Consider the following 23,844-nt stretch of genomic DNA (forward strand, 5'->3'; position numbering starts at 1 on the left):
GGGTGACGATTAGCCTAATGAGGGGCTGTGTGTGCATTGCAGCACCTCATGCTATTCCCTGCTCTGGCTGATTACCATGTCCCCTTTGAAGAAGTGAGCTGGTGTAGGTAAGCCCAGGTAGTAGTTCCCGACCCTTCCAGTAACACGGCACGCTTTAGTGAGACAATTCCACAGCACGCCCACTTTTTTCAGCTGAATTGATTTGCTCATAAACATCACTTTTACTTACTTTACTGTGGTTACAGTCGTACTAGAGAGGTTTGCAACATAGTTCATCCAACAAACTAAACAAGGATCAAATGCATTAATGTTTTTCAAATCCACCACAGAATACACCCTTTTAGACAGTAAGCACAGACCCAGTGTGGCTCAGTGGACAGAACAATGCTTCTACCAACCAAACTGCTGCACTTTGAGCACACCTGGCATTCCTACAGCAATGGGAAAAACTCCTTTCTGTGTAGCACATGCCTATGCTACAAGGTGGCGGCAGTTTTGATGTGCAGCCATATATCATCCCAGGTTCATTTCTTTCGAAAATAATAACCCATTCCAGGACCACTCCTGAGACTCACTGTAACTTTAGGGGTTAGGAGCCCTACTTGCTCGATGTGAGATGAGCTTTGAGTTTGAAATGAAACCCCCTAAGTGTCCTACCTGATCAGATTGTGTCGGGAATATGAACGCAGTTCTAAAGATGAATTCCATGAAATGTATGCCAGAGCTTGTTACAAAGTAAAACAAAAGACAAAAGATGTTGGAGCGATTGAGATTGTTATGTATTGTAGCTGCCCCCCCAGTCAAATCATGCAGTGTAGAGCTGCCCCTTTTTCTAATGAGGCAAACAGTGATAATGCCTCGTATTTTACTGAAATGGGGGAGCAGCTCAGGACCAAAGTTTTAGCACTTTCATCCCATTTACTTTTGAGGGATATATATTTTTTTCCTAAGTGTTCAGCACCCAAAATTGGGGCCAGGATTTTTAAGGTACTTAACACCCACGATCTTCTATTGGGTCACTTTGGACAGATTTTTCAACATAATTGAGTACCTAACATGCTGAGTTCATCTGACCTCTAGCCATCTACCTTCGTGCCTAAATTGGAGCTAAGCATTTATGAAAATCTGGTCCTGTTTATGATACACACACCTCATAAAGCTGGAAGGCACCCCAGCAGGTCATCCAGTCCAGTTCCCTGTCCTCCTGGCAGGACCAAGCACCATCCCCCCGCCCTTTTTTTTTTTTTTTAAATCTATTTGTCTCAGGCCCCTAAATGACCCCCTCAGGGATTGAGCTCATGACCCTAGGTTTAGCAGGCTAACACTCAAACCACAATGCTAAAAAATTTTTAAAAATCTGGCCATAAGACTTCCTGTCTACGTATAACTATGGTAACCTGACTGACTCTACCCATTTTGCAAAGGGATAGAACCACCCCAGTGAACAATGCTTTGGTTTTCGCAGTGTTAGCATAGGTTCCGATGGAGATAAATCCTGAAGAGTTTGAAAACTGTTAATTTTACTGTATGTCAAGAGAACATAAGAACAACGATACTGTGTCACATCAAAGGCCCATCTAGGCCAATATCCTGTCTTCCAACACTGACCAATAGCAGGTGCCCCAAATGGAATGAACAGAACAGGTGATTATCATATGATCCTTCCTCTGTTGCTCATTTCCCATTTTTGGCAGAGGTGAGGGACATCAACTGCCATTTGCTGGACCTATTCTCCATTAATTTATCTCATGTTTTTTTAATCCTGCTGAAGTCTTCACGGTATGCTCTGGCAAAGAGTTCCACAGGTTGACTGTGAGTTGTGTGAAGAAATAGTTTCTTCTGTTTCATTTAAACTTGTTGTCTATTGACTTCATTGCATGACCCCTAGTTCTTACATTATGAGGAATAAACAGCACTTCTTTATTTGCTTTCTCTGCAGTAGTCATGATTTTATAGTCCTCAATCATATCCGCTCCCTTAGCTGTCTTTTCCATGTTGAAAAGTCCCGCACTTATTTATCTCTGCTCATACACAGAAGCCATTCCTTACTGCTAATCTTTTTGTTGCCCTGGTCTGAACCTTTACTAATTTCAATGTATATTTTTGAGATGGGCCAACCACATCTGCATGCAGTAGTCCCAGTGTGGACATTCTATGGATTTATCTAGATGCAATAAGATTTGTTTGTCTTAGTCTCTATGTCTTTTTAAATGATTCCTGACTTTCTTTTTGCTTTTCTGACTGCTGCTGCACATTGAGTGGATGTTTTCAGAGAACTGTATACACAATGACTGCAAGGTATCATACTGAATGGGTAACAGTAATTTAGACCTCATCATTTGGTATGTATAGTTGGGATTACCTTTCTCTATGTACTTTACTTTGCACTTATCATCGTTAAATTTAATCTACCATTTTGCCGCCCTGTCACCCAATTTTAAAAGATTTTTTTGATAGCTGCTCACATTATACATGGAACTTAAATAGTTTGAGTAGTTTTAAATCATTTGCACATTTTGCCACCTCACTGTTTACCTCCTTTTCCAGATTATTTATGAATGTTGATTGGGACTGGTCCCAGTTCAATCTCCTGAGGGGAACACCAGTATTTACTTCTCTCCATTCTAAAAAACTGACCATTTATTCCTACCCTTTGTTTCCTATCTTTTAACCAGTAACTTATCTGTGAGGGGACCTTTTCTCTTCTTCCATGACAACTTTATTTGCTTTAGGGCCTTTGGTGATGGACCTTGTCCAAATCTTTTTGAAAAGCTAAGTACAGTCATCCCTCGTTAAACAAGTGCTTTACTTATGAGTACTCGCTTAAACGAGGCACGCATATACTTGCGTTTGCTCACTAGATGAGAGACCTCTCCCCACTAATGTGAGCCTTACCCCACTCCCCGCAGCCTGACCCCACCGCCAGCTCCATGGCCCCAACCCATCACACCCTGACCCCACGACCGGCCCCACAGACCCAACCCACCACAGCCTGACCACCCTACTGGCCCTGCACACCCTGACTGCCCCCGCCTCCAGCTCCGCGGCCCCAACCTACCGCAGCCTGAACCCCCCCACCCCGCAGACCCAACCCACCTCAGCCTTAATGGACCCAACCTACCACCAGGTTTTAACCCCCTCCTCCCTCCCGCTCATGGACCCAAACTGCACCTAGCCTTTAACCCTCTCCAATCCCCCACCCCACCAACCCAAGGTTCACTTACCTTTCCAAAGCAGCCCCACCTGCTGCCACTCATTCCCCTAGTTTAGGAGCATTAGGAACCAATCAGAGACTTTTACATGTAATTTAATGGGAATTTAGTGTCCCTCTTATGAGTTTTCGACTATGAGCAGGAAATTGGGAACCAATTGTGCTCATTTAGTGAGGGATGAGTGTATACTATATTGAGGGGTTTTCATTATTTCCTTTTCTATTCTTTCAACAAAGCTTCCTCCCTTTCCTTTTTTTCCTCTAGTTCTCCTGGTTTTCACAGCCACTACTGATCAGTAGGGTAAGGCTCAGCTCAAATCTCAGCTCAGGTCAGAGGGAGCTTCAGTGGATGTTGGATCAGGGAATATGTGAATAAGCAAATTGATCTAAATTTCACTTCCCTCCAGGGATGAGGCATGGTTTAACATCAGTAAACATGGAACATTTTTTTCCTTTTTTCTCTTTGCTACAAGTGGTTTTTCTTGTATAGAGATTATTTAAACAACTGTATCAGGAAACTGAAGATGGATGGCTTGAAATACTTTGAACCAGTTAAAAAAAATTGGGCAAATCTATTTGCTTCCTTTTTCCATAAAAATTTACTGTGTGGAAAAGTTTCAATACTGCCTAAGGGATTGAGGAGTACACTTGACAATCAGTGGGACTAGTGCTCCTAAATCCTTTATGAGCCTTTGAAAAATCTTCCCAGAATCTCTTAAACCGTCTGCATCATACAATTTTTAAAGAACCTTTTCAGTGTAGTTTTTAATCGAGAGCCTTAGGCTGAAAGGTAGATAAATTAATTTTTAGATTCTCTTACAACATTTTTGCTTTCTTACACGGCACATTGTGCTGACTACCTATGTACCAAAGCTGAAATTCTGCTTTTAGTTACATAATTGAAGCTGCTCCTGAAGTCACTGAGCTGGACAAATACATGCAAGGAAAGTAGTTGATCTTTGGTTTCAGTCAAAGTATGGTAAAATTCAACATTTTGGGGTATACTATTTCCCCACTACTATACATGATGATAACAGTGTTTTAAAGGTGACCCTCTCTGAAAGTTTGTTCAAAAATCTTCTTTATCGGGATAATCTAATCTGAAGATTAGATCCTTTCTCCATTTGGATAAATTGAGACACTTTGTGAGTTGTCCAAAGACATTCAGGCCACATCTACACCGGCCCTCTGCTTCTGCAAGGGGTGTGGTAATGAGCAGAGTGGAAGATGCAGATGAGGCATGGATTAAAATATCTCATGTCTCATTTGCATATTCCCTTGAGATCTCACTTCTGGAAGCCAAAGCTGCCGTGCAGATGGGGTTCTTTCGGAAGGGTCCTTCTGAAGAAAACCCCTTCCGGGAGATCCTTCTTCTGCAAATGAAGGGTCTTCCAGAAGAGGGGTGGGTTTCTTCAGAAGGACCCCTGTTTCTTTCCAAAGGAACCCCATCTATCTAGCAGCTTTAGCTTCCAGAAGGGGATCATTGAGAAAGTTTCATCTGTGCCTCATTTGCATCTGCTGTTCAACTCGTCATGCCTTTTCCACTAGAGGGGGTGGGCAAGTGTAGCTGCAGCTTCAGTGGGTTAGAGGCTCACCCAAGCTTAAAACTCGGTTTCTGACTCCCAGTACTATGCTAATTTCACAGACCACCTTTCCTCTTCCAAATGCTAGGATGTATGGTGGCAGCTCTTATGGTGAGAGAAATTTAATACATTGTTAACGTGGAAGTTATGTTAGAAAAGTGGTAATTACAGTGGAACCTCAGAGTTACGTACACTTTAGGAATGGAGTTTGTTTGTGACTCAAGTGTTTGGAACACTGAAGAAAAAAATGTGGTTGTCTTTTAGAAAGTGTACAGTTGAATAGTAATGTAATACAGCTTTTAAACTCCACTGTGCAGAAGAAAAATGCTTCTTTTAATCATCTTAACATTAATGAAACAAGCATAGAAACAGCTTCCTCACTTAGTCAAATCTTTCTAAAAAATTTCCCTTATTTCTACTAGTTTATGTTAAACACCATACTGTACTGCATTTGCTCCCTTTTTTGTCTCTGCTGCTGCCTGACTGCATACATGTGCTTCGAAATGACGTGTGGTTGACTGGTCAGTTAGTAACTCTGTTGTGCCCTTGTTGTATGGTGGGCTAATTGTGTGCTTTATATATTTTAGGAAATTTCCATATAATATTTTCAGTGTTCTACCTAAATCCAAAACTGAGTGGGTGTGTTTATATTTAATTTTTTCCTTTGCCCACACACCATTCATTCTTTTCATGCAAAATGGAAAAAAAAAAAAAAGACAACTCAAATTATACTGCTTTTAAAGAAACCGGAAGGCAACCAAAATACCGTAGCTGGGTACTGTAGTGGCTTTTTTTAATACAGTGCAGATCTAGACCAGAGCTAGTGAAAACCTGCGGAGGAAATGACAAAGAACATTTGATTCTTCTGGAAGTCCCACAGAATTCAGTAGAGAGTTAAAGGCCCAGTTTATCGTAATGCTGTGAAATGCGTGGGGATAGCAGCAGCATACAAATGGTGTAATGCAGCAGACAGTTGGGTCCTGCAGCCTCACTTTGGGCCTAATACCAAGCCCACTAAAGTCAATGGAAAGACTGCCATGGAGTTCAGTGCTGTTGGATTGGGCCCACATAGACTACCCTCTGGTTCCTAAATACTGCCTCTGTGAGCATTATCTCTTTACACCTCTACTTAGCCACTCACCCCTTTCTACCCTCTCTTTGGCTGTGTCTAAACTAGCCCCCAACTTCGAAGGGGGCATGGTAATTAGGGTGGCGGGAGATTACTAATGAAGTGCTGCAGTGCATATGCAGCACTTTATTAGGCTAAATCTCCCCCGTGGCAACTTCAAAGTGCCAGCTTGCATGCAGCCATGGGTCAGCTGCGGGTGCTTTGAAGCACCCTCACTACTTTGAAGTCCCTTTACTCCTCAAAATTTTGACTTCAAAATACCCGCAGGTGACCCACGGCTACCCGCAAGCTGGCACTTAGAAGTTTCACACTTCAAAGTTACTGCGGGGGAGATTTAGCCTAATAAAGTGCTGCATATGCACCGCAGCACTTTATTAGTAATCTCCCGCCACCCTAATTACCATGCCCCCTTCGAAGTTGGGGCTAGTCTAGATGCAACCTTTGTGTCTGTTCCTTTGCTTTATGTACTTAACCAGCACGAGCACTTAACCAGTGCTTAATTTGCAGTGGGGTTGAGTCCCTGCACCCCAGGCATAGTCATAGCCCCAACACCTGGGCAGTGCTTAATTTATGCTGGGTCTGACCTGTGCTTCCCCTCTCAGTTACCAGTCCTCATGCAGGGAGCCAGAGGCTCATGCTGGCAATAGAGCACTCCTTCTGTCCTGGTGCTGCTGCCGCTTTAACCACAGCATCCAGTACCACTGCCTCGCCCGTGCCCCTGCGCTAGGCCAGTAGCACACAACACCTGCCCAGTGAGCTCCTAGGCAGCAAGGCCTTGGCGACTAGGGGAGCTACCACCCAGTAGCATTTCCTCCAGTGCCTCTTTGCTTTCCTGGGGTCTCCCGTGAGAGTCCAGGAGAAGCAGAGACTCCCTGGTGCTGGTAGCATAGAGAGAGAGGTGACACCTCAGGGCGAGGGGATGTGACAGTGCAGCCAGGGTACCGAGCCAGCAGGCAGCTGGGCTCCAGCGTGGGAGGCAAGCTCTGGGAGGCAGCCGCAGTGCCCAGGCCAGGACCCCAGCAAGGTAGGTGAAGCATGCACATGGGGCGGTCCGAGTGGGCCACACAGGATGCACCAGGAAGCTCTGCACTCTGGTCAAGGGGCATTGACCTCCTGGTGCCTGTGATCCTGGCTGCCGCAGCCCCCAGTTGCAGTTGTGCTGGGGTGAGGGGGCAGATGGAGCTGCACGGCCCATCCCTTGCAGGGTACCAATACCAGGAGAAAGTGAGCGCAGGGCCTGATCCCTGGACCCCTTTCCTGAGGGGTGAGGTGCTCTCCCCCACTAGGGGATTTTCTTTCCCACTGACAGGTGCCTTGATTAAGGCCAAGAGGAAAGTGATCTGGCTTCAGGTGGCGGGGGCCGCAGCCATGTTAGACAGGAGCAATGGCTTGCACGGGAAGAAAGGTTAACACCCCCTCCAGCACTGAGCATGCAATGGGCATGGGGGCGAAGGAGGGGCAGGTCACCTCTGTTCCACGTCCCCTGCCTCCTTGGAAACAACAGCACCAGCTCCTCAAGACAATCACACAGGGTCCAGATACGTGTTTGAGGGGAGTATTTTGAGACGGCGTGTAAGTTGGTGGGCATATGTGGCACAGGCAGGTCTTTGAGCATGTGTGGGCTGAGGGGGTGTCTGGGTACTAGCAGAGTAGGGTGCACAAAGGGTGTGGGATAAGTAGTGCATCAGTGCTTAATTTGTGCCAGGGTTGAGCCCTGGCATCTTTTGCATTGCAATTTAAATTCTGCACTTACTCTTCAGGTTTCTCGTCTGGAAATCCACCAAAGCAGAATCAATAGTATGATGGATAATTGTGTTGTTTCTTATGTTAAATGCCAGGCTTGGGGCTGTGATGGTGGTGAATGTTTTGTTTTCATTTGTTTTGGTTTTTAAACACCTCTGTGCACCATGTTCTGCATCTTTCCAGTGTTTTGTAAATGAATATTTGTTTGCAGTCAATGATGGCTGCAAGAGTACGAAGACAGTTTGGGAGAATGGTTCAAAAATTCTAGAGAGAACTCTAATAATAAAGGCTCTAATTTTTTGCCATAAGGGACATCAGTAAAGACCAGCATCGTGTCTCCTGTGGAGAGCCAGGCCACAATGTAACTATATTTTAATATAGAAAAGAGCAGGAGTGTTGGAACAGTTCTTTTTATAAGAGGGGTGTAGACAGCCATTGAACCAAACTGTAAGCCCTGTGTATAATGGAACCCACTGAAAGGCAGAAGGTGCTACAGCACCTAAGGAAGAGAGACTGCTGAGTCTTAAACATCCTGATGACAGCAGAGAACAACATGAGTTAGACGTGTTAGCATTGGGCAAAAGGGGAGCACGGGTATAAGCACGTGACGTTCTTTGGACAAACAAAAGCAGCCATTGGAGTCTGTCTCTCATCAATTTGAAATGGGACACTTTGAAAACAATCATTTTATTTAAAAAAATGAATTCATAAAATAAAACCTTGTTTCAGTATCCAGTTTCTGGTGAAAAAAATGTATGTTTTGGAGAGTCTGGTACGTGCTCTCACACAAAGAAGACCCCGAAAGTGGCTGTTGACTGATCTCTTGATGCTTGGGCAAAACTGAGGAGAAAGTCTAACAAATGCATCGTTTTGCAGTAAATTAGATCAGATTTCCGCATCTCCGCACTCAGTCTGTGAGCTGACAGTTCAGTAGAACGTTCCCTTGTAAGGTTCGCCCTCTTAGGAAAAGGGGCAATAATTCATCATTAGGATTTCAGAGTCCAGGTGTAGATGAAAACTGATGGAGCCTCCAGCGAGGCAGAGAGAGTGCACAGAAGAAGAAAATTTTATCTGAAGCCTAATTCCCTGGTTACAGCAGAGAATAATTAAGATAATATTGCTTCAAGAGTTCTTTAATGATTAAAAATCACATATGCAGAATCCATAAATTGGAGGGCAACAGATTGGAAGGATATAACATCAGAGCTCTATTTTGTGCGCATTGTACAGGAAAGTACACCAGTGGCAGAACAGCAGCCTGGGCAGCCACAGGAGACCAGGCCCATTCCAAGGACTTTGTTTAGATGCAACAAATCATTTGTCTGTTATTAACCCAGAGCTTGTAATTATGCAGATTGCCATAGATTTTCCTGGGCCTGGAAGTGAGATTGAGGGTTGTTCACACTATAGCAGGCAGCTCAGGGCTGGCCATGCATTACTGAACTTGCCACATTTATCATGTTGACTGATGGCAGCAGAAGCAGGTCTCAGGTCCCAGTGGTTAATGTAGTGGGTAATTAACTGTCATTTGCCTAGTAATAGGCTGATGATCAATGGTTTGTGTGGAAACAAATTCTAATCAGGTAGCTGATAAATGCTAAGGGAGCAAGAGCAATTGAAACTGGAGGAAACTATGTCCAGAATTTCAAAATGGCATTGTGGGGGTTTTATTATTATTATTATTATTATTTCTATTTTATTTTATTAATGGGTGGAAGCAATGTTCTTCCTATAAACAGCTTTATCCAAACTTAACTGTAGCTAATATTAATCTTGCATGAGTTTGTTTGCTTGTGTGGGGAAGAAGTCACTATAAAAAAGTCTTCCATGCCTCTGCTTGGTTGAAATTTATAAATAGATCTGATGCTTAAAAGTAACGTTGTTTCAGTGTGGTGGGGGGTTAGGCTGGGGGGGGGGTTAGGCTAGAGGCATGTACAATAACACCCACACAACATGAACCCCTGTGATTTTTTTCTTCTGGTAGGGATGCAGACTTGTGGTCCCAAATCGTTTTATCACATTGCAGCATGCAAATAACAGTGAAATTCGGGTTTCCACAACAGTCTTGTATGTTTAAAAAAAAAAAAAAGATTATTGTGCAGAGTAACATCACATGCACTTAATCCATAGTCCAGCAAAATAGTTAAGCACATGCTTAATTCAAAATGCGTGAGTAGTGTTAACGGAAGTCCTCAGAGTTCCCATTGAACTGGACCTGAAGGAAATAAAACTATTCACGTGCATGAAGTTAGGGCTATGGTTAAGTGCTTTGTTGCACTGGGCATTTAAAGCATAACTTTCTTATTATGGGTCAGTGTCATAACACTTTACAGTCCTTGAATAACACTTTTTGCAACCTAGCCTGCAATTCTTGTATACCTCAAACTCCCTTTGGCCTTGGTGAGTACGTAAGAAATGCTGGATTGGGCTGTTGGCCAGATGAGCAACCGTCTTCAGAAGCATTAAATCTCATGATATTCAGCTGAAATAAGTACGGTACTAGGCCTATTTTACAGATGAAGGAACTGAGGCTTGAGTAGAGCCCACCCAGGAAGTCCGTAGCAGAGCTGGGCCAAGAGTTGAAATAGAAAAAGGAACAAGGATTAAAAAGAACTGTGTAGAGTCTCTGTAGTTATAATCATAAGTTTTTAACAGTGAACAGAAACAAAGTTGACATGGGTTTGAAAAATCTAACAGGAACTGAGTAACACAACACTTCTAATTAAGCCTTGGGGTGGTTATCTCAAAAAAACTGCTCCAAATAATGGAAACTGGCACATCAGACAATCATTAGAAAATTATTCAGAACTTCAAAATAAGCATGCATGTGTTTATGCAAACAGTACATCGTAAGTGGAAGCAAAAGGAAAAAGGAATCAGAATTAAGTAGGTTTGTTGGTAACTCGTGAAATTCAGTAAAATGGAAGGATGTGATTAAAAAAGTGCATTCATTTTTATGTTACCAAACTGAATTTTATACAGAGCACCTTTGAATTCATTAGTTTAGAACAGCTTTTAATTTGGTGTCTCCCTTGAGAGCCATTATATTTTTCTGCTGTCAGCCTGATGTTGAGGGAAAAAAGAGAACTGGCAGATGTGGCGTTTTCATCTAGTTTGCTTCATAGTTAAAAACGGCATTAACTGCTATATGCAGGCAGAGCATTACTTTTAATAATCCATCACAGCTATTAGGTAGTTGAAATAAAACTTAGTTTCAAAGATTGCCCGTGTGTGTGTGGTGGCGGGGAGGTGGGGGTAAAGTATTTTTTCTTGTTCATTACAATCCTTGTACGTTACAAAAGCATGCAAACGTGTAGGGTTGTGGAGATATTTTTGTAGTGATCTTGTTTGAAAAGTTTCAAGAAATCTTTAACAAAGAGAAATCTTTTTAAAATTATTTTAAAAACTATAGTAGGCATTTTTACCAGACATTTCAAATTGTTCTTACAACGTATTATACTTCTGCTCTTGATGTAGCTATATATAGTTTACAGCCTCATTTGCTTTAATGTGCTACCTGAATAACATAATCATAGCTATAACTATGGTAAAGGGTTGTAAGGTGTGTGAACCACTAATGCTTTCTGACGATTTAAATGACTTGTTCATAAAATGTTCTTTTAATAATAACGGTAAAGCTTTTAGCACTAGATGTCAGAAATGTGGAGAATACTGGCTTTTTTAAAGTATTATTTCTTTTCTAGCTAAAGTGTGCTTTAATAATAAATAGCATGGAGGCCAAGGTTGTGTAGCTCTCACATTTACAGTACAATCCAAGTAGAAAGACTCTTACCATATTTCAAACTGGTTGACCTCTGCTTGCATGTGGTTATGTAACTTTCCTAATGTATTTGCCATTTTCCTCATTTACTTGAACAAGATGTTTCTTTCATTAAGAAAGGTCAGTGGAGTATGTACCAAAGAAGAATATTTGTGTATAACCAGCATAGAAATTGCCTTACAAGGCACTGTTTTATAGAGCTTTGCAATGCTATCACACACTATCGGCAAGTGGCTTCAAACGGATTGTTTCATGAGTGTGCTTGTTCTGCTAAATACCAACCTTTCTCAAGAAAGTTATATTGAGAGGTTGAATGGCAATAATGTATTTTATAAAGTCCAAGAACATAAATGGAGATGTAACTTCTTCCTGCCAGTTAACCATATACTTGAATATCTTCCCTTTGTGTCTCTTCAGGTTATTTGGTGTCACAGGAAATTGCGCTGCTTGCAGTAAGCTCATACCTGCTTTTGAGATGGTGATGAGAGCCAAGGAAAATGTTTACCATCTGGACTGTTTTGCATGTCAGCTTTGTAATCAGAGGTAAGATGAATACTTGGTTTAATCCATAGGCTAAAACTAATTGAGCCCTGATTTTATTTTTAGACAGAGAGAGCATTGTCCATTAGTTGAAACACAAGGCTGGGAGTCATCTCTAGATTCTTTTCTCCATATTGCCACAGACAACCTGTGTGACCTTGGGCAAGTCACTTAAACTTTGTGTGCCTCAGTTCTCTCATCAATAAACAAGAATAATGATACTTCTGCTCCCTCACAAGAGTGCCTGTCAAGCTTAATTAATTTTTATGAAGTGCTCCGAGATCTTCTGCTGTAGAAATGTGCAAAGTAGTGCCATTTATCATGATTATGTTAATTATATTTAAATCATCAGCTTTGTCAGTTGAATTTCTTTTAAAATACATGCTATTTCTTTCTGTTGACAGAAGTCTTGCTGTTTTAATTTACAGGGCATTACTTTCCATTGTTCCTTATAAATCAGTATTGAAATCATATGTCACCTTGTTGTAAAATTATAAACATTCCAAGGTCCCAGTCTTGCAAACTTGTTCTGTGCAAGCATGTGCCTGCACCAACATGGAGCTCCACTGATATTCACCCACGTGGAATATGTTGCAGGATTGGAGTCTAAAACTATAAAATCAGAATAGTGGATATTTCTAAAGTCAGTTAGGATATTTGGGTCACATAGTTCCCAGTAATTTCATTCAGAATTGGGCAGCTAAATCCTATAATCTGCTTTGAAAATCTCAGCCTGTATTGGGGTGGAATCTTGGCACTATGGCAGTCCAGTGGGGGTTTAGTTGTTGACTTTCATGACTATCAGGATATCAGTGCTGGAAATCAAAGTGGCTAGTTCACATGCACTCTTTTATGTACGTATTACACTGCCTCAATTATTTTAATCCTACATTTAGTAACATTTTACACTTTACATTTGGATGAGAAGAAATGCTCAAGCTACAACTTTCTTAGGTTGTAACTAAAAATGACTACACTACTGTTCTAATATTCACCAGATGTAAATCCTGGCCCTAAATAAGCCAAGCTAACTTACTCTGTACTACACTGTATTAGTCTATAGCATTGTAGTAATTTAAAAATTGAGCATCCCTAGAGCCACATAAAATGTACAACTGCTAATAAGTATAGCATGGTACAATTACACTCTTAAAAAAAAAAAGCTAAATTGACCTTTTTCATCATGCTGCATGGAAAATTAAAATATCAGACAAATAATAACCACAGCTTAAATGATATAATAATGCAAAGTAATTATAGGTTCTAATGCTATTTAAAGATCCTGTATCATTTTGCCTTGCTGCCAGACTAAAAGGCTGTACTGCAAATGTCTACCCTACCAGTAGAACACCCTGAAGTAAGACACTCACACGCCAAAATTCCCATTCTAAAACCTTTCACATTCCTAATGCTGCAAACCACTGTTCTATTATCATTATTAAAGTGCCTAATATATTTCTGTTGTTTGCTTCATTTATTACATGCCATAATGGGGCTGCATATCTTTAGTGTTGGTTATGCACAATTAGCACTTAGTTATTGTCTTGTCACTTCAGACCATATAAGACAAACTTCTTTAATGCAGGAAGTCAGCTAATCCTCATCAGTCAAGGAAAGCAGACAATTTTCTTTACCCTGAATACAAAAGATTCCAGCTTACGTGGTACATTTTAATTTGACTGGTGAATGTTTTTTTTCTAAACCCTTATGTCCCAGACTATACTGATTATTGTTCATATTTTTCCTAGTGCTATAAGTGTGAACTCATGTGCATTGTCTTAGTACGTAATGCCTAAGTGTGGCAGTCTTGGACAGTTTCCTCCCTATTAGGAATATTCTTTGCTGGTGCTTAAATGCAGAGATTTAGTGGTGGTGTAACATTTTTGGATCTACTGTGGTGGTGGTGAGGTATCTACTCTCATCTACCCCTGCCCTGTCATCTCTGAGCCTCTAATCTGGTGCCTCATTTGGGTTGGGTGGGGTTTTTTTTGGGTTTTTTTTTTTTGGCTTTTCCTGTGATTTGGGTAGAGTGCTGATGTTCCTAAATAGAAAGTGTTATGAGATGGGATCCTGGATCCATGCCTTTGATTTATAACACAGAGATGGCCATACTTAGCCAGGACAGGATCCATCTAGTGAAAGCAGTGGCCAGTACCACAGTGTTTCAAAGATTTCTGTATATTGTAACCTCACATATCTGCTCATGGTCCGTGGGTGCCAATGTAATATAAATATTTAATAACTAGAAGATTCACCTGTTATTGCTTGAGTCCTGAGGTCAATTAAATTTTGGTTTTCTTCATTTAAATCATAATTCTGGGGTGGGGCTGGGGATAAGGGGTTCAGTAGGCAGGCTGCCCTGGGGAGAGAGGACTACCTCAGTCCACTCTCACTGCAGCAGCTTGGGGCCAGGTGAGAAGCAGCTCTCCATGGCCATTGCATCTCCAGTGGCACAGCCAACGGAGGGATGCATGTTTTCCAGCCGAAAAACAGACACACCCTCTGGAATATATAGTAGATAGCTGTCCCCTTCTCCACCCCTGCTGCCCCAGTGAGATTATAGCTGTCTTAGTTCCCATCTCTGGCCCCTTGCTGGTCCTCCACCCCTGCCCTACCCTGTGGTTATTATACAGTATAATTGTCCTTTCTTTCCATCCCATATCCCCTTTTGCCCCCAGGTGGTCACTATACAGCAGAGCCCTTGTTTTCTGTTTAATGAGTAGCAATCCCATTCTAGGCACATCCCACTCCCCTGGCACAACTAAACCCTGACCTTGCTTTAAATTATGATAAGAGGAAGCAACATAGCAAATTTGGTAGTCCTAGCTCTTACCATTGAGGAGGAGTTTTATGAATAAACAGAGTCAATCACATACAAACTCTTTCAAGTATGTAGTAGATAATGGACAATAACAAAATAACCTATGTACAGAGCATGTTTCCCTCTCACCACCTGACATTTGTGGCTTTCTTATGCCCTTGTCCTTATAACGCTTGTTTTTATGTTTTCCTTTCAATTTTCTTGCATTTGTGTATTACATTACTGTAAATAGGAGTGTTGGTTTGAGCTCCTTGTACCATTTATTATTTTGTGTACCTCTATCATCACATCTCATTGTAACCTCTTATTCTTTTCAGTCTTCATACCTCCAATAATCTTCATGGCCAGTTTCAGGATCCCTTGCATTTCCTCTCTCATCTTTGAGCACAAGATTCTAGTCGAAGGCAGTGTGTCACAGCTCTCTTGAAGCCGAAAAATGGCCCTATTGGCCACTCACCAGAATGGTATTAGGTGATCCAGGCACTGATGTATTTTAAGTCCCTGGAGTGTGAACAGAATCCAGGCACTGATGTTCTTTTGAAGTCCCTGGTCCCTCTCAGGGTGCAGACCCTCTGTCTAATATCCCCACCTAAGAATTTTAATTACATGGTGCCCTGCCCAGCCACTAGAACCAGAGTTGACGCCTCAAACTCCATTCATACCCCAATAGCTTAAACATATCCTCTGTTAAAACACCACTCGACAGTGTGAGCCTTCTGCTTTGCATCCTGCATGGAGACATGTGATAGGTGTAATGCTTAGCAGACGGAGTCAGACTTTTGCATGAGATTCTAAGCCACCATTGCTCTATTCTTTACTGATAAAGCTCAGAGGATACTGGTCAGACAGAAAAATACATCCTGAATGGTTCTTGTAGGACTTTGAGTTTAGGTATGTGAGCTCCCCTCTGCTTCCTGACATCAGGTTGCTGCAGCAGCTTTTGTGTGCTTAATTGGTGAAAATGGCCAAAGACCCTAATGACATCAGCTCTTGTCCCTTTTATAACTGTCCAATCCCCTTGTTGGGTGACTCACAGCTCAGCCTCCTTGGGTGATTCTAGAACTCTGCCTGGTGACCTCTTCCCTGACAAACCAATTCTTCAGAGTGGGAGACATTCTGTTTCCTAGGATGGTTGTATTTGAATAGAGGAGCACCCCAAGCTAGCAACCTTCTGTTATCAGCCTTGTATAACTCTGATGGAATGTCAGTGTGATATGGAGGTAAAAAGGCAAAAGGGAAGGGAGCTTGTCCCACCTTTAAAATGGACAATGCATCTTGGCAAAGACACTCACAGAGTTCATAATCTCACAGAAGTCATACTTTGTACAGATTGCCTTGTGGCAACAATAGAATTTATACTTCTCTTTTCCTGTGTTTGCCTTCTGTTTATGAAATATCATTCCTGAGCTGACTCACTAAGCCCACTTCTACCACTATCCTCTTATGAAATGAATTGCAATCAATATTTCCTACACACACACACACACACACACCCCTCTTGAAATAACAAAGCATGACAAAATCGCTTGGTTTACTCTTTCCCCACTCTGTTTTTGTCCTTTTTACGTGTGAACTCTTTTGGGCAGGGTCTTTAGGGCAAACTTTAGCATATCTGGAGTACTCTTATTACCTAGCTAATATCAATATACCATTCTTCATATGTGCTAGCATTTCAATTATTCAACTACTGCTGTGCATTAGGAAGAGGTTCCATTACGCTGTTAACCAGTCTTTTTCCTGTGTGAAGGTAGTTAATTTAAAACCCAGCAATTCTGAGTGGATCAAATTATTTCCTTCAATTTGCCTTTGTTAACACTGAATTTCATCTGCTATTGTGCTGCTTTCTTGTTTAGCTTTTTCAAGTCCATATGCAAGTTCCTCAGTCTTCTTAAGTTTGACTAACTTACATAATTTTGTGTCATCTGGAGCGGTGACCCTAACCCTTTGCCTCTTCATCATCATCTGCAGGTTGCAAACAAACGGACTAACTCACATCTTGTGGGTCTTTGGGGCAATTTCGTGTTAAGTTTTTTCTGTGTAAGGAACATTAAGAATAGGTACAGTGTTTGCTATGCACAGGCAACCAATTTCAATGAGTGGTGTGTTTTATTTAGAGCCCACTTCATTCCTAACTTCTTTGGCTTGATACAATATAAACCTGGTTGGTCTTTAAATGGTCAATTTATTTCAATATCTTCTAACACTCAAATACATCTTTGTTACTGGAGAAAACTACAATGGGTATGTTCACAACATCCTCTGGCCAAAAAGTGATGTGAAGAAATAATTTAACTCCTCTGCAGTATCTTTTTTCTCCTTAATTATTCCCTTATGTTTTGTGGTAGTCCATCACACCCCCAGCTGGGTCCTGTCCAGTGTATCACTTACGGTATGCCTTCATTCTGGGTCTAAAGATTTTAATGTTTTCACTGTTGACCTGTAGCATTGCTGTGACTAGCTTCCTCTATTTGTATATATAGTCATCTTTCTGAAGCTTCATAGCAAGCAGCTAATTCTTGGTACCTTTTCTCCCCTAAGGATTCTAATGTGGTCATTATGACGTAGGCACCCACACAGTCAACTCGTGGTTCAGATGCTCCTCTTTGCTCCCATCTACCACTTTCAACTCCTCCTCCAAAGTAGAGAAATGCCTTGCCTCCTTTTGGCAATATCCCCAAACCAATCAACTGATCGAGGGTAACTACTTAGAGCAAATGTAACTACTTAAAGCAAATAAGGGAAAACGGAGGTGAAAACAAATAAAAAAACCATTGTGATGTTTGATGTTGCTGATTAGTCTTCCCCCAAACTTTCAGGGTTCAGAAAGTGTGTGGCAGCTCAGGTTTAAATAGAAAATCTTACCCCATGTGGTCAGCCCTGTCCTTGTGTGGACCTCTGGGCTAACCTTGCCAGTCTCACTCAGCATTTGTCTCGTACTTCCCAGAGTTTATCTCCTCCTTTGCCCTTCTGTAGTCTCATTTTCTAGCAGCCTGACTCCATAGGCAGCACCCCATTCATGTCTTCCGAGATAATCCCTCTCTCTCTTGCTGTACCAATTTGGGCTATGTTTTAAAAGTCCCATCTGACCACCAAGAGACATTGAATTTCATTTTCTCTCGCTTTGTTCTGTCTTGGAAATGCTCCTTAAGAGCTGGGCTTTGTCAGGTCAAACTTTCATTCAATCACACAGTCCCAATAGATAAAAGTGTTTATCTGGTGTCCTGTAAAAATACAGTAACAGAGAGAAAGCCGTGCTTGTCTATATACTATCAAAACAAAAAAGCAGTCAAGTAGCACTTAAAAGACTAACAAAATAATTTATTAGGTGAGCTTTCACGGGACAGACCCACTTCTTCAGACCATAGCCATACCAGAATAGACTCAATATTTAAGGCACAGAGAACCAAAAACAGGAATCAGTGTTTTTGGTTCTCTGTGCCTTAAATATTGAATCTGTTCTGGTATGGCTATGGTCTGAAGAAGTGGGTCTGTCCCGTGAAAGCTCACCTAATAAATTATTTTGTTAGTCTTTTAAGTGCTACTTGACTGCTTTTTTGTTTTGATTGTAAAGATATAGAAGGCCATCTCTACACAACAATATTGTTTTATTCTTTGTCAGGCATAATTTTGTGGATGATAATAGATTTGTATGTTTTTAAATTTAGCATTAGACTTTTACAAAACCTTAATAGTGGTCAAATTCACCAACTGTTCTAGAGTACTATTTAATAACCATGGATAGAAATTCTATGCTTAACAAGAGTATTACAGTAAGAATATACTATCGATTTCCTGACCAGAAGGGTGATGGAGATTGTGAAATGCTCAAGAGAAATCACAGAAATAGAAACCCCAGTAATAATGGGTGATTTAACGGTCCCTTTATACTGGCTAGGTATATGACACTTCAGCATAGAAGGCAGAGATAACATTTCTAGATATTGTTAATGACTGCTTCTTGGAGCAGCAAGTCCTGGTTAAACTGAAATTAAAAAGAGAAATTGTAAGAATTAAATGCCTATAAGCTGCATGGAAAATGTTCAAAAACACTGTAATAGAGGCTCATACTAAAAGTATGCCTCAAAATTAAAAAACAAACCAAAAAAAAAAAGCCGTAAGAGGACAAAAAAATGCTACCCTGGCTATACAACGGAGTACAAGTGTTTGTTAGAGGCAGAAGGACATGCTTTAAAAAATCAAGTCAAATCCTGCAGTGGAAAATGAATAACAGCATAAATTTTGTCAAGTCAAGTGTAAAAGTATAATTAGGCAGGCCAGAAAAGAATGTGAAGAGCAACTATTAGAAGACATGAAAACTAAGAGCGAAAATTAAGTACATCAGAAACAGGAGGTCTCTGAACAAACAGTGGAATAACTGGACAATTGAGGTGCTAAAGGAGCCACTCGAGGGAGGCAAGAAAGTTGAAGGGAAGTTAAACGGAGTCTTGACCTCAGTCTTCATTGTGGAAGATAATGGGAGGGAGATTCCCACAGCTAAGCCATCCTTTTTTAGGTGACAAATCTAAAGAACTGCCCCATATTGAAGTGTCAATAGAGGAAGCTTGTGAACAAGTTGATAAATTTAACAGTAGTAAATCAGCAGAACCAGACGGTTACGCGCCCGAGAACTTTGAAGAATTTGAAACATGAAAATGCAGAACTATGAATTTCAGCATACAAACTGTTGTTCACATCAGCTCCTGTAACCAGGGGCAGTCCTTGTAATTATAGGCCGGCAGAACTAACCTCAATGCCAGGCTAATATTATGCTAGTAAATAACAGAATTATCCAATATGCAGAGAGTTTGTTTGGGAAGAATTAATACAGCTTTTGTAAAGGGAAGCCATGCCTCCCATGTTATGAGAATTCTTCAACAACCAGGGTGGGGAGCCTGTGGCCTACTGCTTAAGTTCATCTGACCCATGGCAAATGGCTGATCTCTATGCCCTGGTACTCCCCTAGTCACAGAAGATCAAAGAAGCTCTGCATACTGCCTTCACCCCCAGCACCAGCTCTGCAACTTCCATTGGCTGGAAACCAAAACTAATAGCAGCTGTGGGGAAGGTGCCTTCAGGCGGTGGCGTGGGCATGCATCATGCAGAGCAGTGCCTCCAGCTAGGGCCAGACATTGCAGACACTTCTCTGGGAGCAGTGCAGGGCCAGGGCAGGCAGGGAGTTGACCTTAGCTCTGTTGTGCTACTAACTGGAAGCTGCTTCATGTAGATACCACCTGGCTGGAGCCCACAACTCATCTGCCCCAGGTCAGAACCTTCCCTGAGGCCCTCCTACACATCAGACCCCAACACTCTTCTCCAGCACTTAACCCATTTCTGCACACCAAACACCTTGGCACCAGCCCTGAGCCCCTCCTGCACTCCAAACCCCTCATTCCCAGCTGGAGCATCCCCATGGGCTATCATCCACCCCCTCCCACACTCACTGTGTGAGCAGCAGCCTGCTTCACTCCTCCATGGCCTCCCAGCCTGCTGAACCCCACTTCTTCATGGTGGTGGGAAGACAAAGAGAGAAATGGGAGAAAGTACAGAGAAGAGCAACCAGAATGACTAGAGGTATGGGGCAAATTCCATGGGGGGGAAGATTAGAAAGACTGTTCAGCTGGGAGTGGAGAGGGGCTCAGCAGGCAAGGAGGCTGCAGCAGAGCAGAGCAGCCTACTGCTTATGCTGCCCATGTGGTGAGCGTGGGGATAGACCAAGGGGAGGTGACCTCCTGCTACTGCTGCTGCTGATCCCTGGACAGGCTGGTTGGGGAGGGAATAAGGGGCCAGGGTGGGTGAGAAGCAGGTTCTGCAACACAGGGAAGTTGCCCAGGCTCCTTCCCACCTCAGGGCAGCCCTGATCCATGATACATCTGCACCTTGAATGCTGTGAGCAGTTCTGGTTTTCCCACAATCTCAAGAAAAAAAAAGGGGAGAAAGTACAGAGAAGAGCAACAGAATGACTAGAGGTGTAGAACAAGTTCCATGTGTGGGGAGATTTAAAAAGACTGTTCAGCTTTAGGAAAGAAGGAAATAAAGACCAGGCATAAAAGAGGTCTATAAAATCACTAATGGGTTGGAGAAAGTGAATAAGGACGTGTTATCTTTCCCTGCATGTAACTGAAGAATCAGGTGTCACCAAGTGAAATTTAGAGATAACAGATTTAAAACAAACACAAGGACTTACTTCCTTGCACATTGCATCGTCAGCCTGAGGAACTTGTTGCCAGGGGGTGTTGTAAAGGCCAAAAATTATTACCAGATTCCAAAAAGAATTAGATTGTTGGAGACTAGATCTACCAACTGCCATCAGCCAAGATGGACAGGGACCCAACCCCATACTGTGGCTGATCCTGAACTTCTGATTGCCAGAAGCTGGGACTGGATGATAGGATGGATCACTCAATAATTACCCTGTTCTTTTCATTCCCTCTGAAGCAGCTGGTATCGCCCACTGTTGGAAGATGGGATACTGAGCTAGATGGACCATTGCTCTGACCCTGTGTAGCCATTTTTATCTTATGAATTTAAAAATTTCTATGCCAAACTTTTAATAATGTTTGAAAAGCATAGCAAAGAAAGATGTACTTTATTGGGCTGCAGGGAGTGACATTATATCAATAAAAGCATGTAGTGCCAGTCTCAAATTATTTGCCTTTATTACAGGTCTTGTGACTGGACCTTAAAATTGTGGGTATATATTAGTAAAGTAGAACAATTAACCACTGTATCCAAATCCATGCATGAGCATTAACCAGAGATACACTGACAGATCAATTAACTTTTTTACAAAATTAGGATAATAAAGGAACTATTGTGTAGTTGGGTGCAAAAAAAGGCTGCTCTTTATCTGAATGAAGAGATTGTGTGGCCACTGATCCTTGGAGAAATTGATTAAATAATTCCACATTTTGTTTCATACTTCATGTCTCAACAGCAGAGGAGATACTTTGAATACAGGCATCCTGGCTCAAAGCCACTTTTCTTATTTTCTCTTAAGAAGTGCCCACTGCATTGTCAACACATCCTGTCCTGACTGTGACAGTAAAGATGTCAGGTAATTGTGAGAGCCCGTCAGTGGTCAGCTCTAGAAAATGAAATGGCTGTTTCTTGGAATGCAAGATTTGTACTTCCTGTGGTGGTCCACTTGCTCCCTCAACTTCCAAACAATATGGCCACAGGGGTCATTTCTTGATTTAAATGACCTTCATTCTACCATTTTAAAATATGACAGGAGTTTTAGGATAGAGATTAATTATACTGGTCATTCCAATCGTATCACAGACATGTCAAAAGTATCATCAACTTAGAGCCAGTTACTCCATTCTCTCACATTAATGCTGTTTATAGTACATTTTTTCTACTCACCTTTGCATGCTTATTAGGTGACGTATACAGGGATTCTATTAAAAATGTGGCACAGCACCAGCCTCAACCATCTACTTGATGCAGCCGGAGATGAAGTAAAAGCCTGACCTATTTTTGCATTCCTGAGGCCAGTTAATGTCAAAAGACTTTGCATTACTAGAAGTTCAGTTCCACCTTTTCTCCCTCCCATTTTTTTTTCCAACATGAGATGTGAATGCTTTCAGCCACGTCTCTTACAAATGTAACCCATCTGGGATGAACTGATCTCCAAAATGTGGGGATACCTGATATAGCCAAGCTATAGGTCTGAAAAAATTAACAAGATTTTGGCACTTTGTTGCAGTCCAGTGTCAAGCAGAGGACACTATTTCTGAGAGTCAAATAAGATGAGTTTGGGAATGGGGTGGGAGAAGGTGGAGAAGAGATTTGACCTATCTGCTCCAATTGGTCTTCCCCAATCCTACTTGTGCATTAGCGCATGGCGTCACTGCGTATGAATTCATCATCATCAATAACCGTGGGCTCAGCGCCCATTGGTGTCTGAGGCCTTTCTCACTATCTCCTTTCATCTTTCCCTATCCAGTGCAGAGTGGCTTAGTTTCTGTAGACTAGCTCCACACCAATCTACTACATCATCTATCCATTCTCTGTGGGGTCTGCCTCTCCTATTCGAACCGTCCATTATGCCGAATACCAGGGTCTTGATTTTTCATTCATTGTTCATTCTGCAGATATGTCCAAATAGTTGTAGCTTCCATTTTATAACCTTCTGCAGCAGGTTCTCTTTTGGCTGTATCTTCCTATATAATTCCTCATTGGTGAAGTTCCGCATCCATCCTATTCTCAGAATCTTTCTATAACAATGCCTTTCGAATGCCACTATTCTTCTTTTCGAATCTTTCGTTATCACCCATGTCTCACATCCGTACAACATCAGCCTCCATATATATAATGTGACACCTTTGTCACTAAAAAATGGTTCACAGAACATTGAAGGGAAAAATTCAAGACTAGCCCTTGCCTCTGCAGACTTGATTTAGTCACTGAATTTGTGTAGTACATAAGTCAGCGCTGAAATTTGGGCCTTAATATCTAAAATTACAGACTATTTTTCAAGAGTGTAAATATTAAATGGCTGAAAAAAATACATGATTTATCACGGGACACACAGGTCTAGCTCTTCAAATGTACTTATGCCTCTAGCTAAGGTCAAGGAGATAACATCACAAAAGCAAAATTCATCTACTCTGTTTTGTGTAAAAGTGGCCTTGCTTCTTTCTAGGATAGAACTGTTCACTTCCTGCTAATTGAGGATTGGGTGTGGGGGTGGCAAGTGCATATTTAGGGCTGAAATATTAAATAAGCTAGTGATAGGATTGTGTCTTGGAAGTAGAGAAGCAAACACTTAGAAAATTTAAAAAAAAAACAAAAAACACCCAAGCTTTGCAGCTTTGGATTCATGATGTATTTTAAATATTTTAACCAAGTGATCTCCTTGGTTTGTTTGGTTTTTTTTGTTTGTTTTGTTTTGAAATAATCCTTGTATTACACTGGACCCGCAAAGGAATATTTAAATGATTATAAGGGTTTGAATCAGTGTCTTCTGCTAGGTAAGCAGATGTAATCATGTCTCCCTCTTGTGGCTGTCCTACAAAGTGACAGACAGCTGCT

At 41.7% G+C, this 23,844-nt stretch overlaps 1 protein-coding gene across 1 annotated transcript in view; it reads left to right on the forward strand.

The window, feature by feature from the left end:
- LMO3 (LIM domain only 3) overlaps positions 1 to 23,844 on the forward strand; it is a 66,250-nt gene that overhangs the window by 39,605 nt on the left and 2,801 nt on the right. The window contains exon 3 of the mRNA XM_074983740.1: positions 11,865 to 11,990. Within this exon, the coding sequence (XP_074839841.1) occupies positions 11,865 to 11,990 (126 nt within the window). The remainder of the gene's footprint in view (positions 1 to 11,864; positions 11,991 to 23,844) is intronic.

This window comes from Carettochelys insculpta, chromosome 1 (assembly GCF_033958435.1).
Source record: "Carettochelys insculpta isolate YL-2023 chromosome 1, ASM3395843v1, whole genome shotgun sequence".
Classification (NCBI taxonomy): domain Eukaryota; kingdom Metazoa; phylum Chordata; order Testudines; family Carettochelyidae; genus Carettochelys; species Carettochelys insculpta.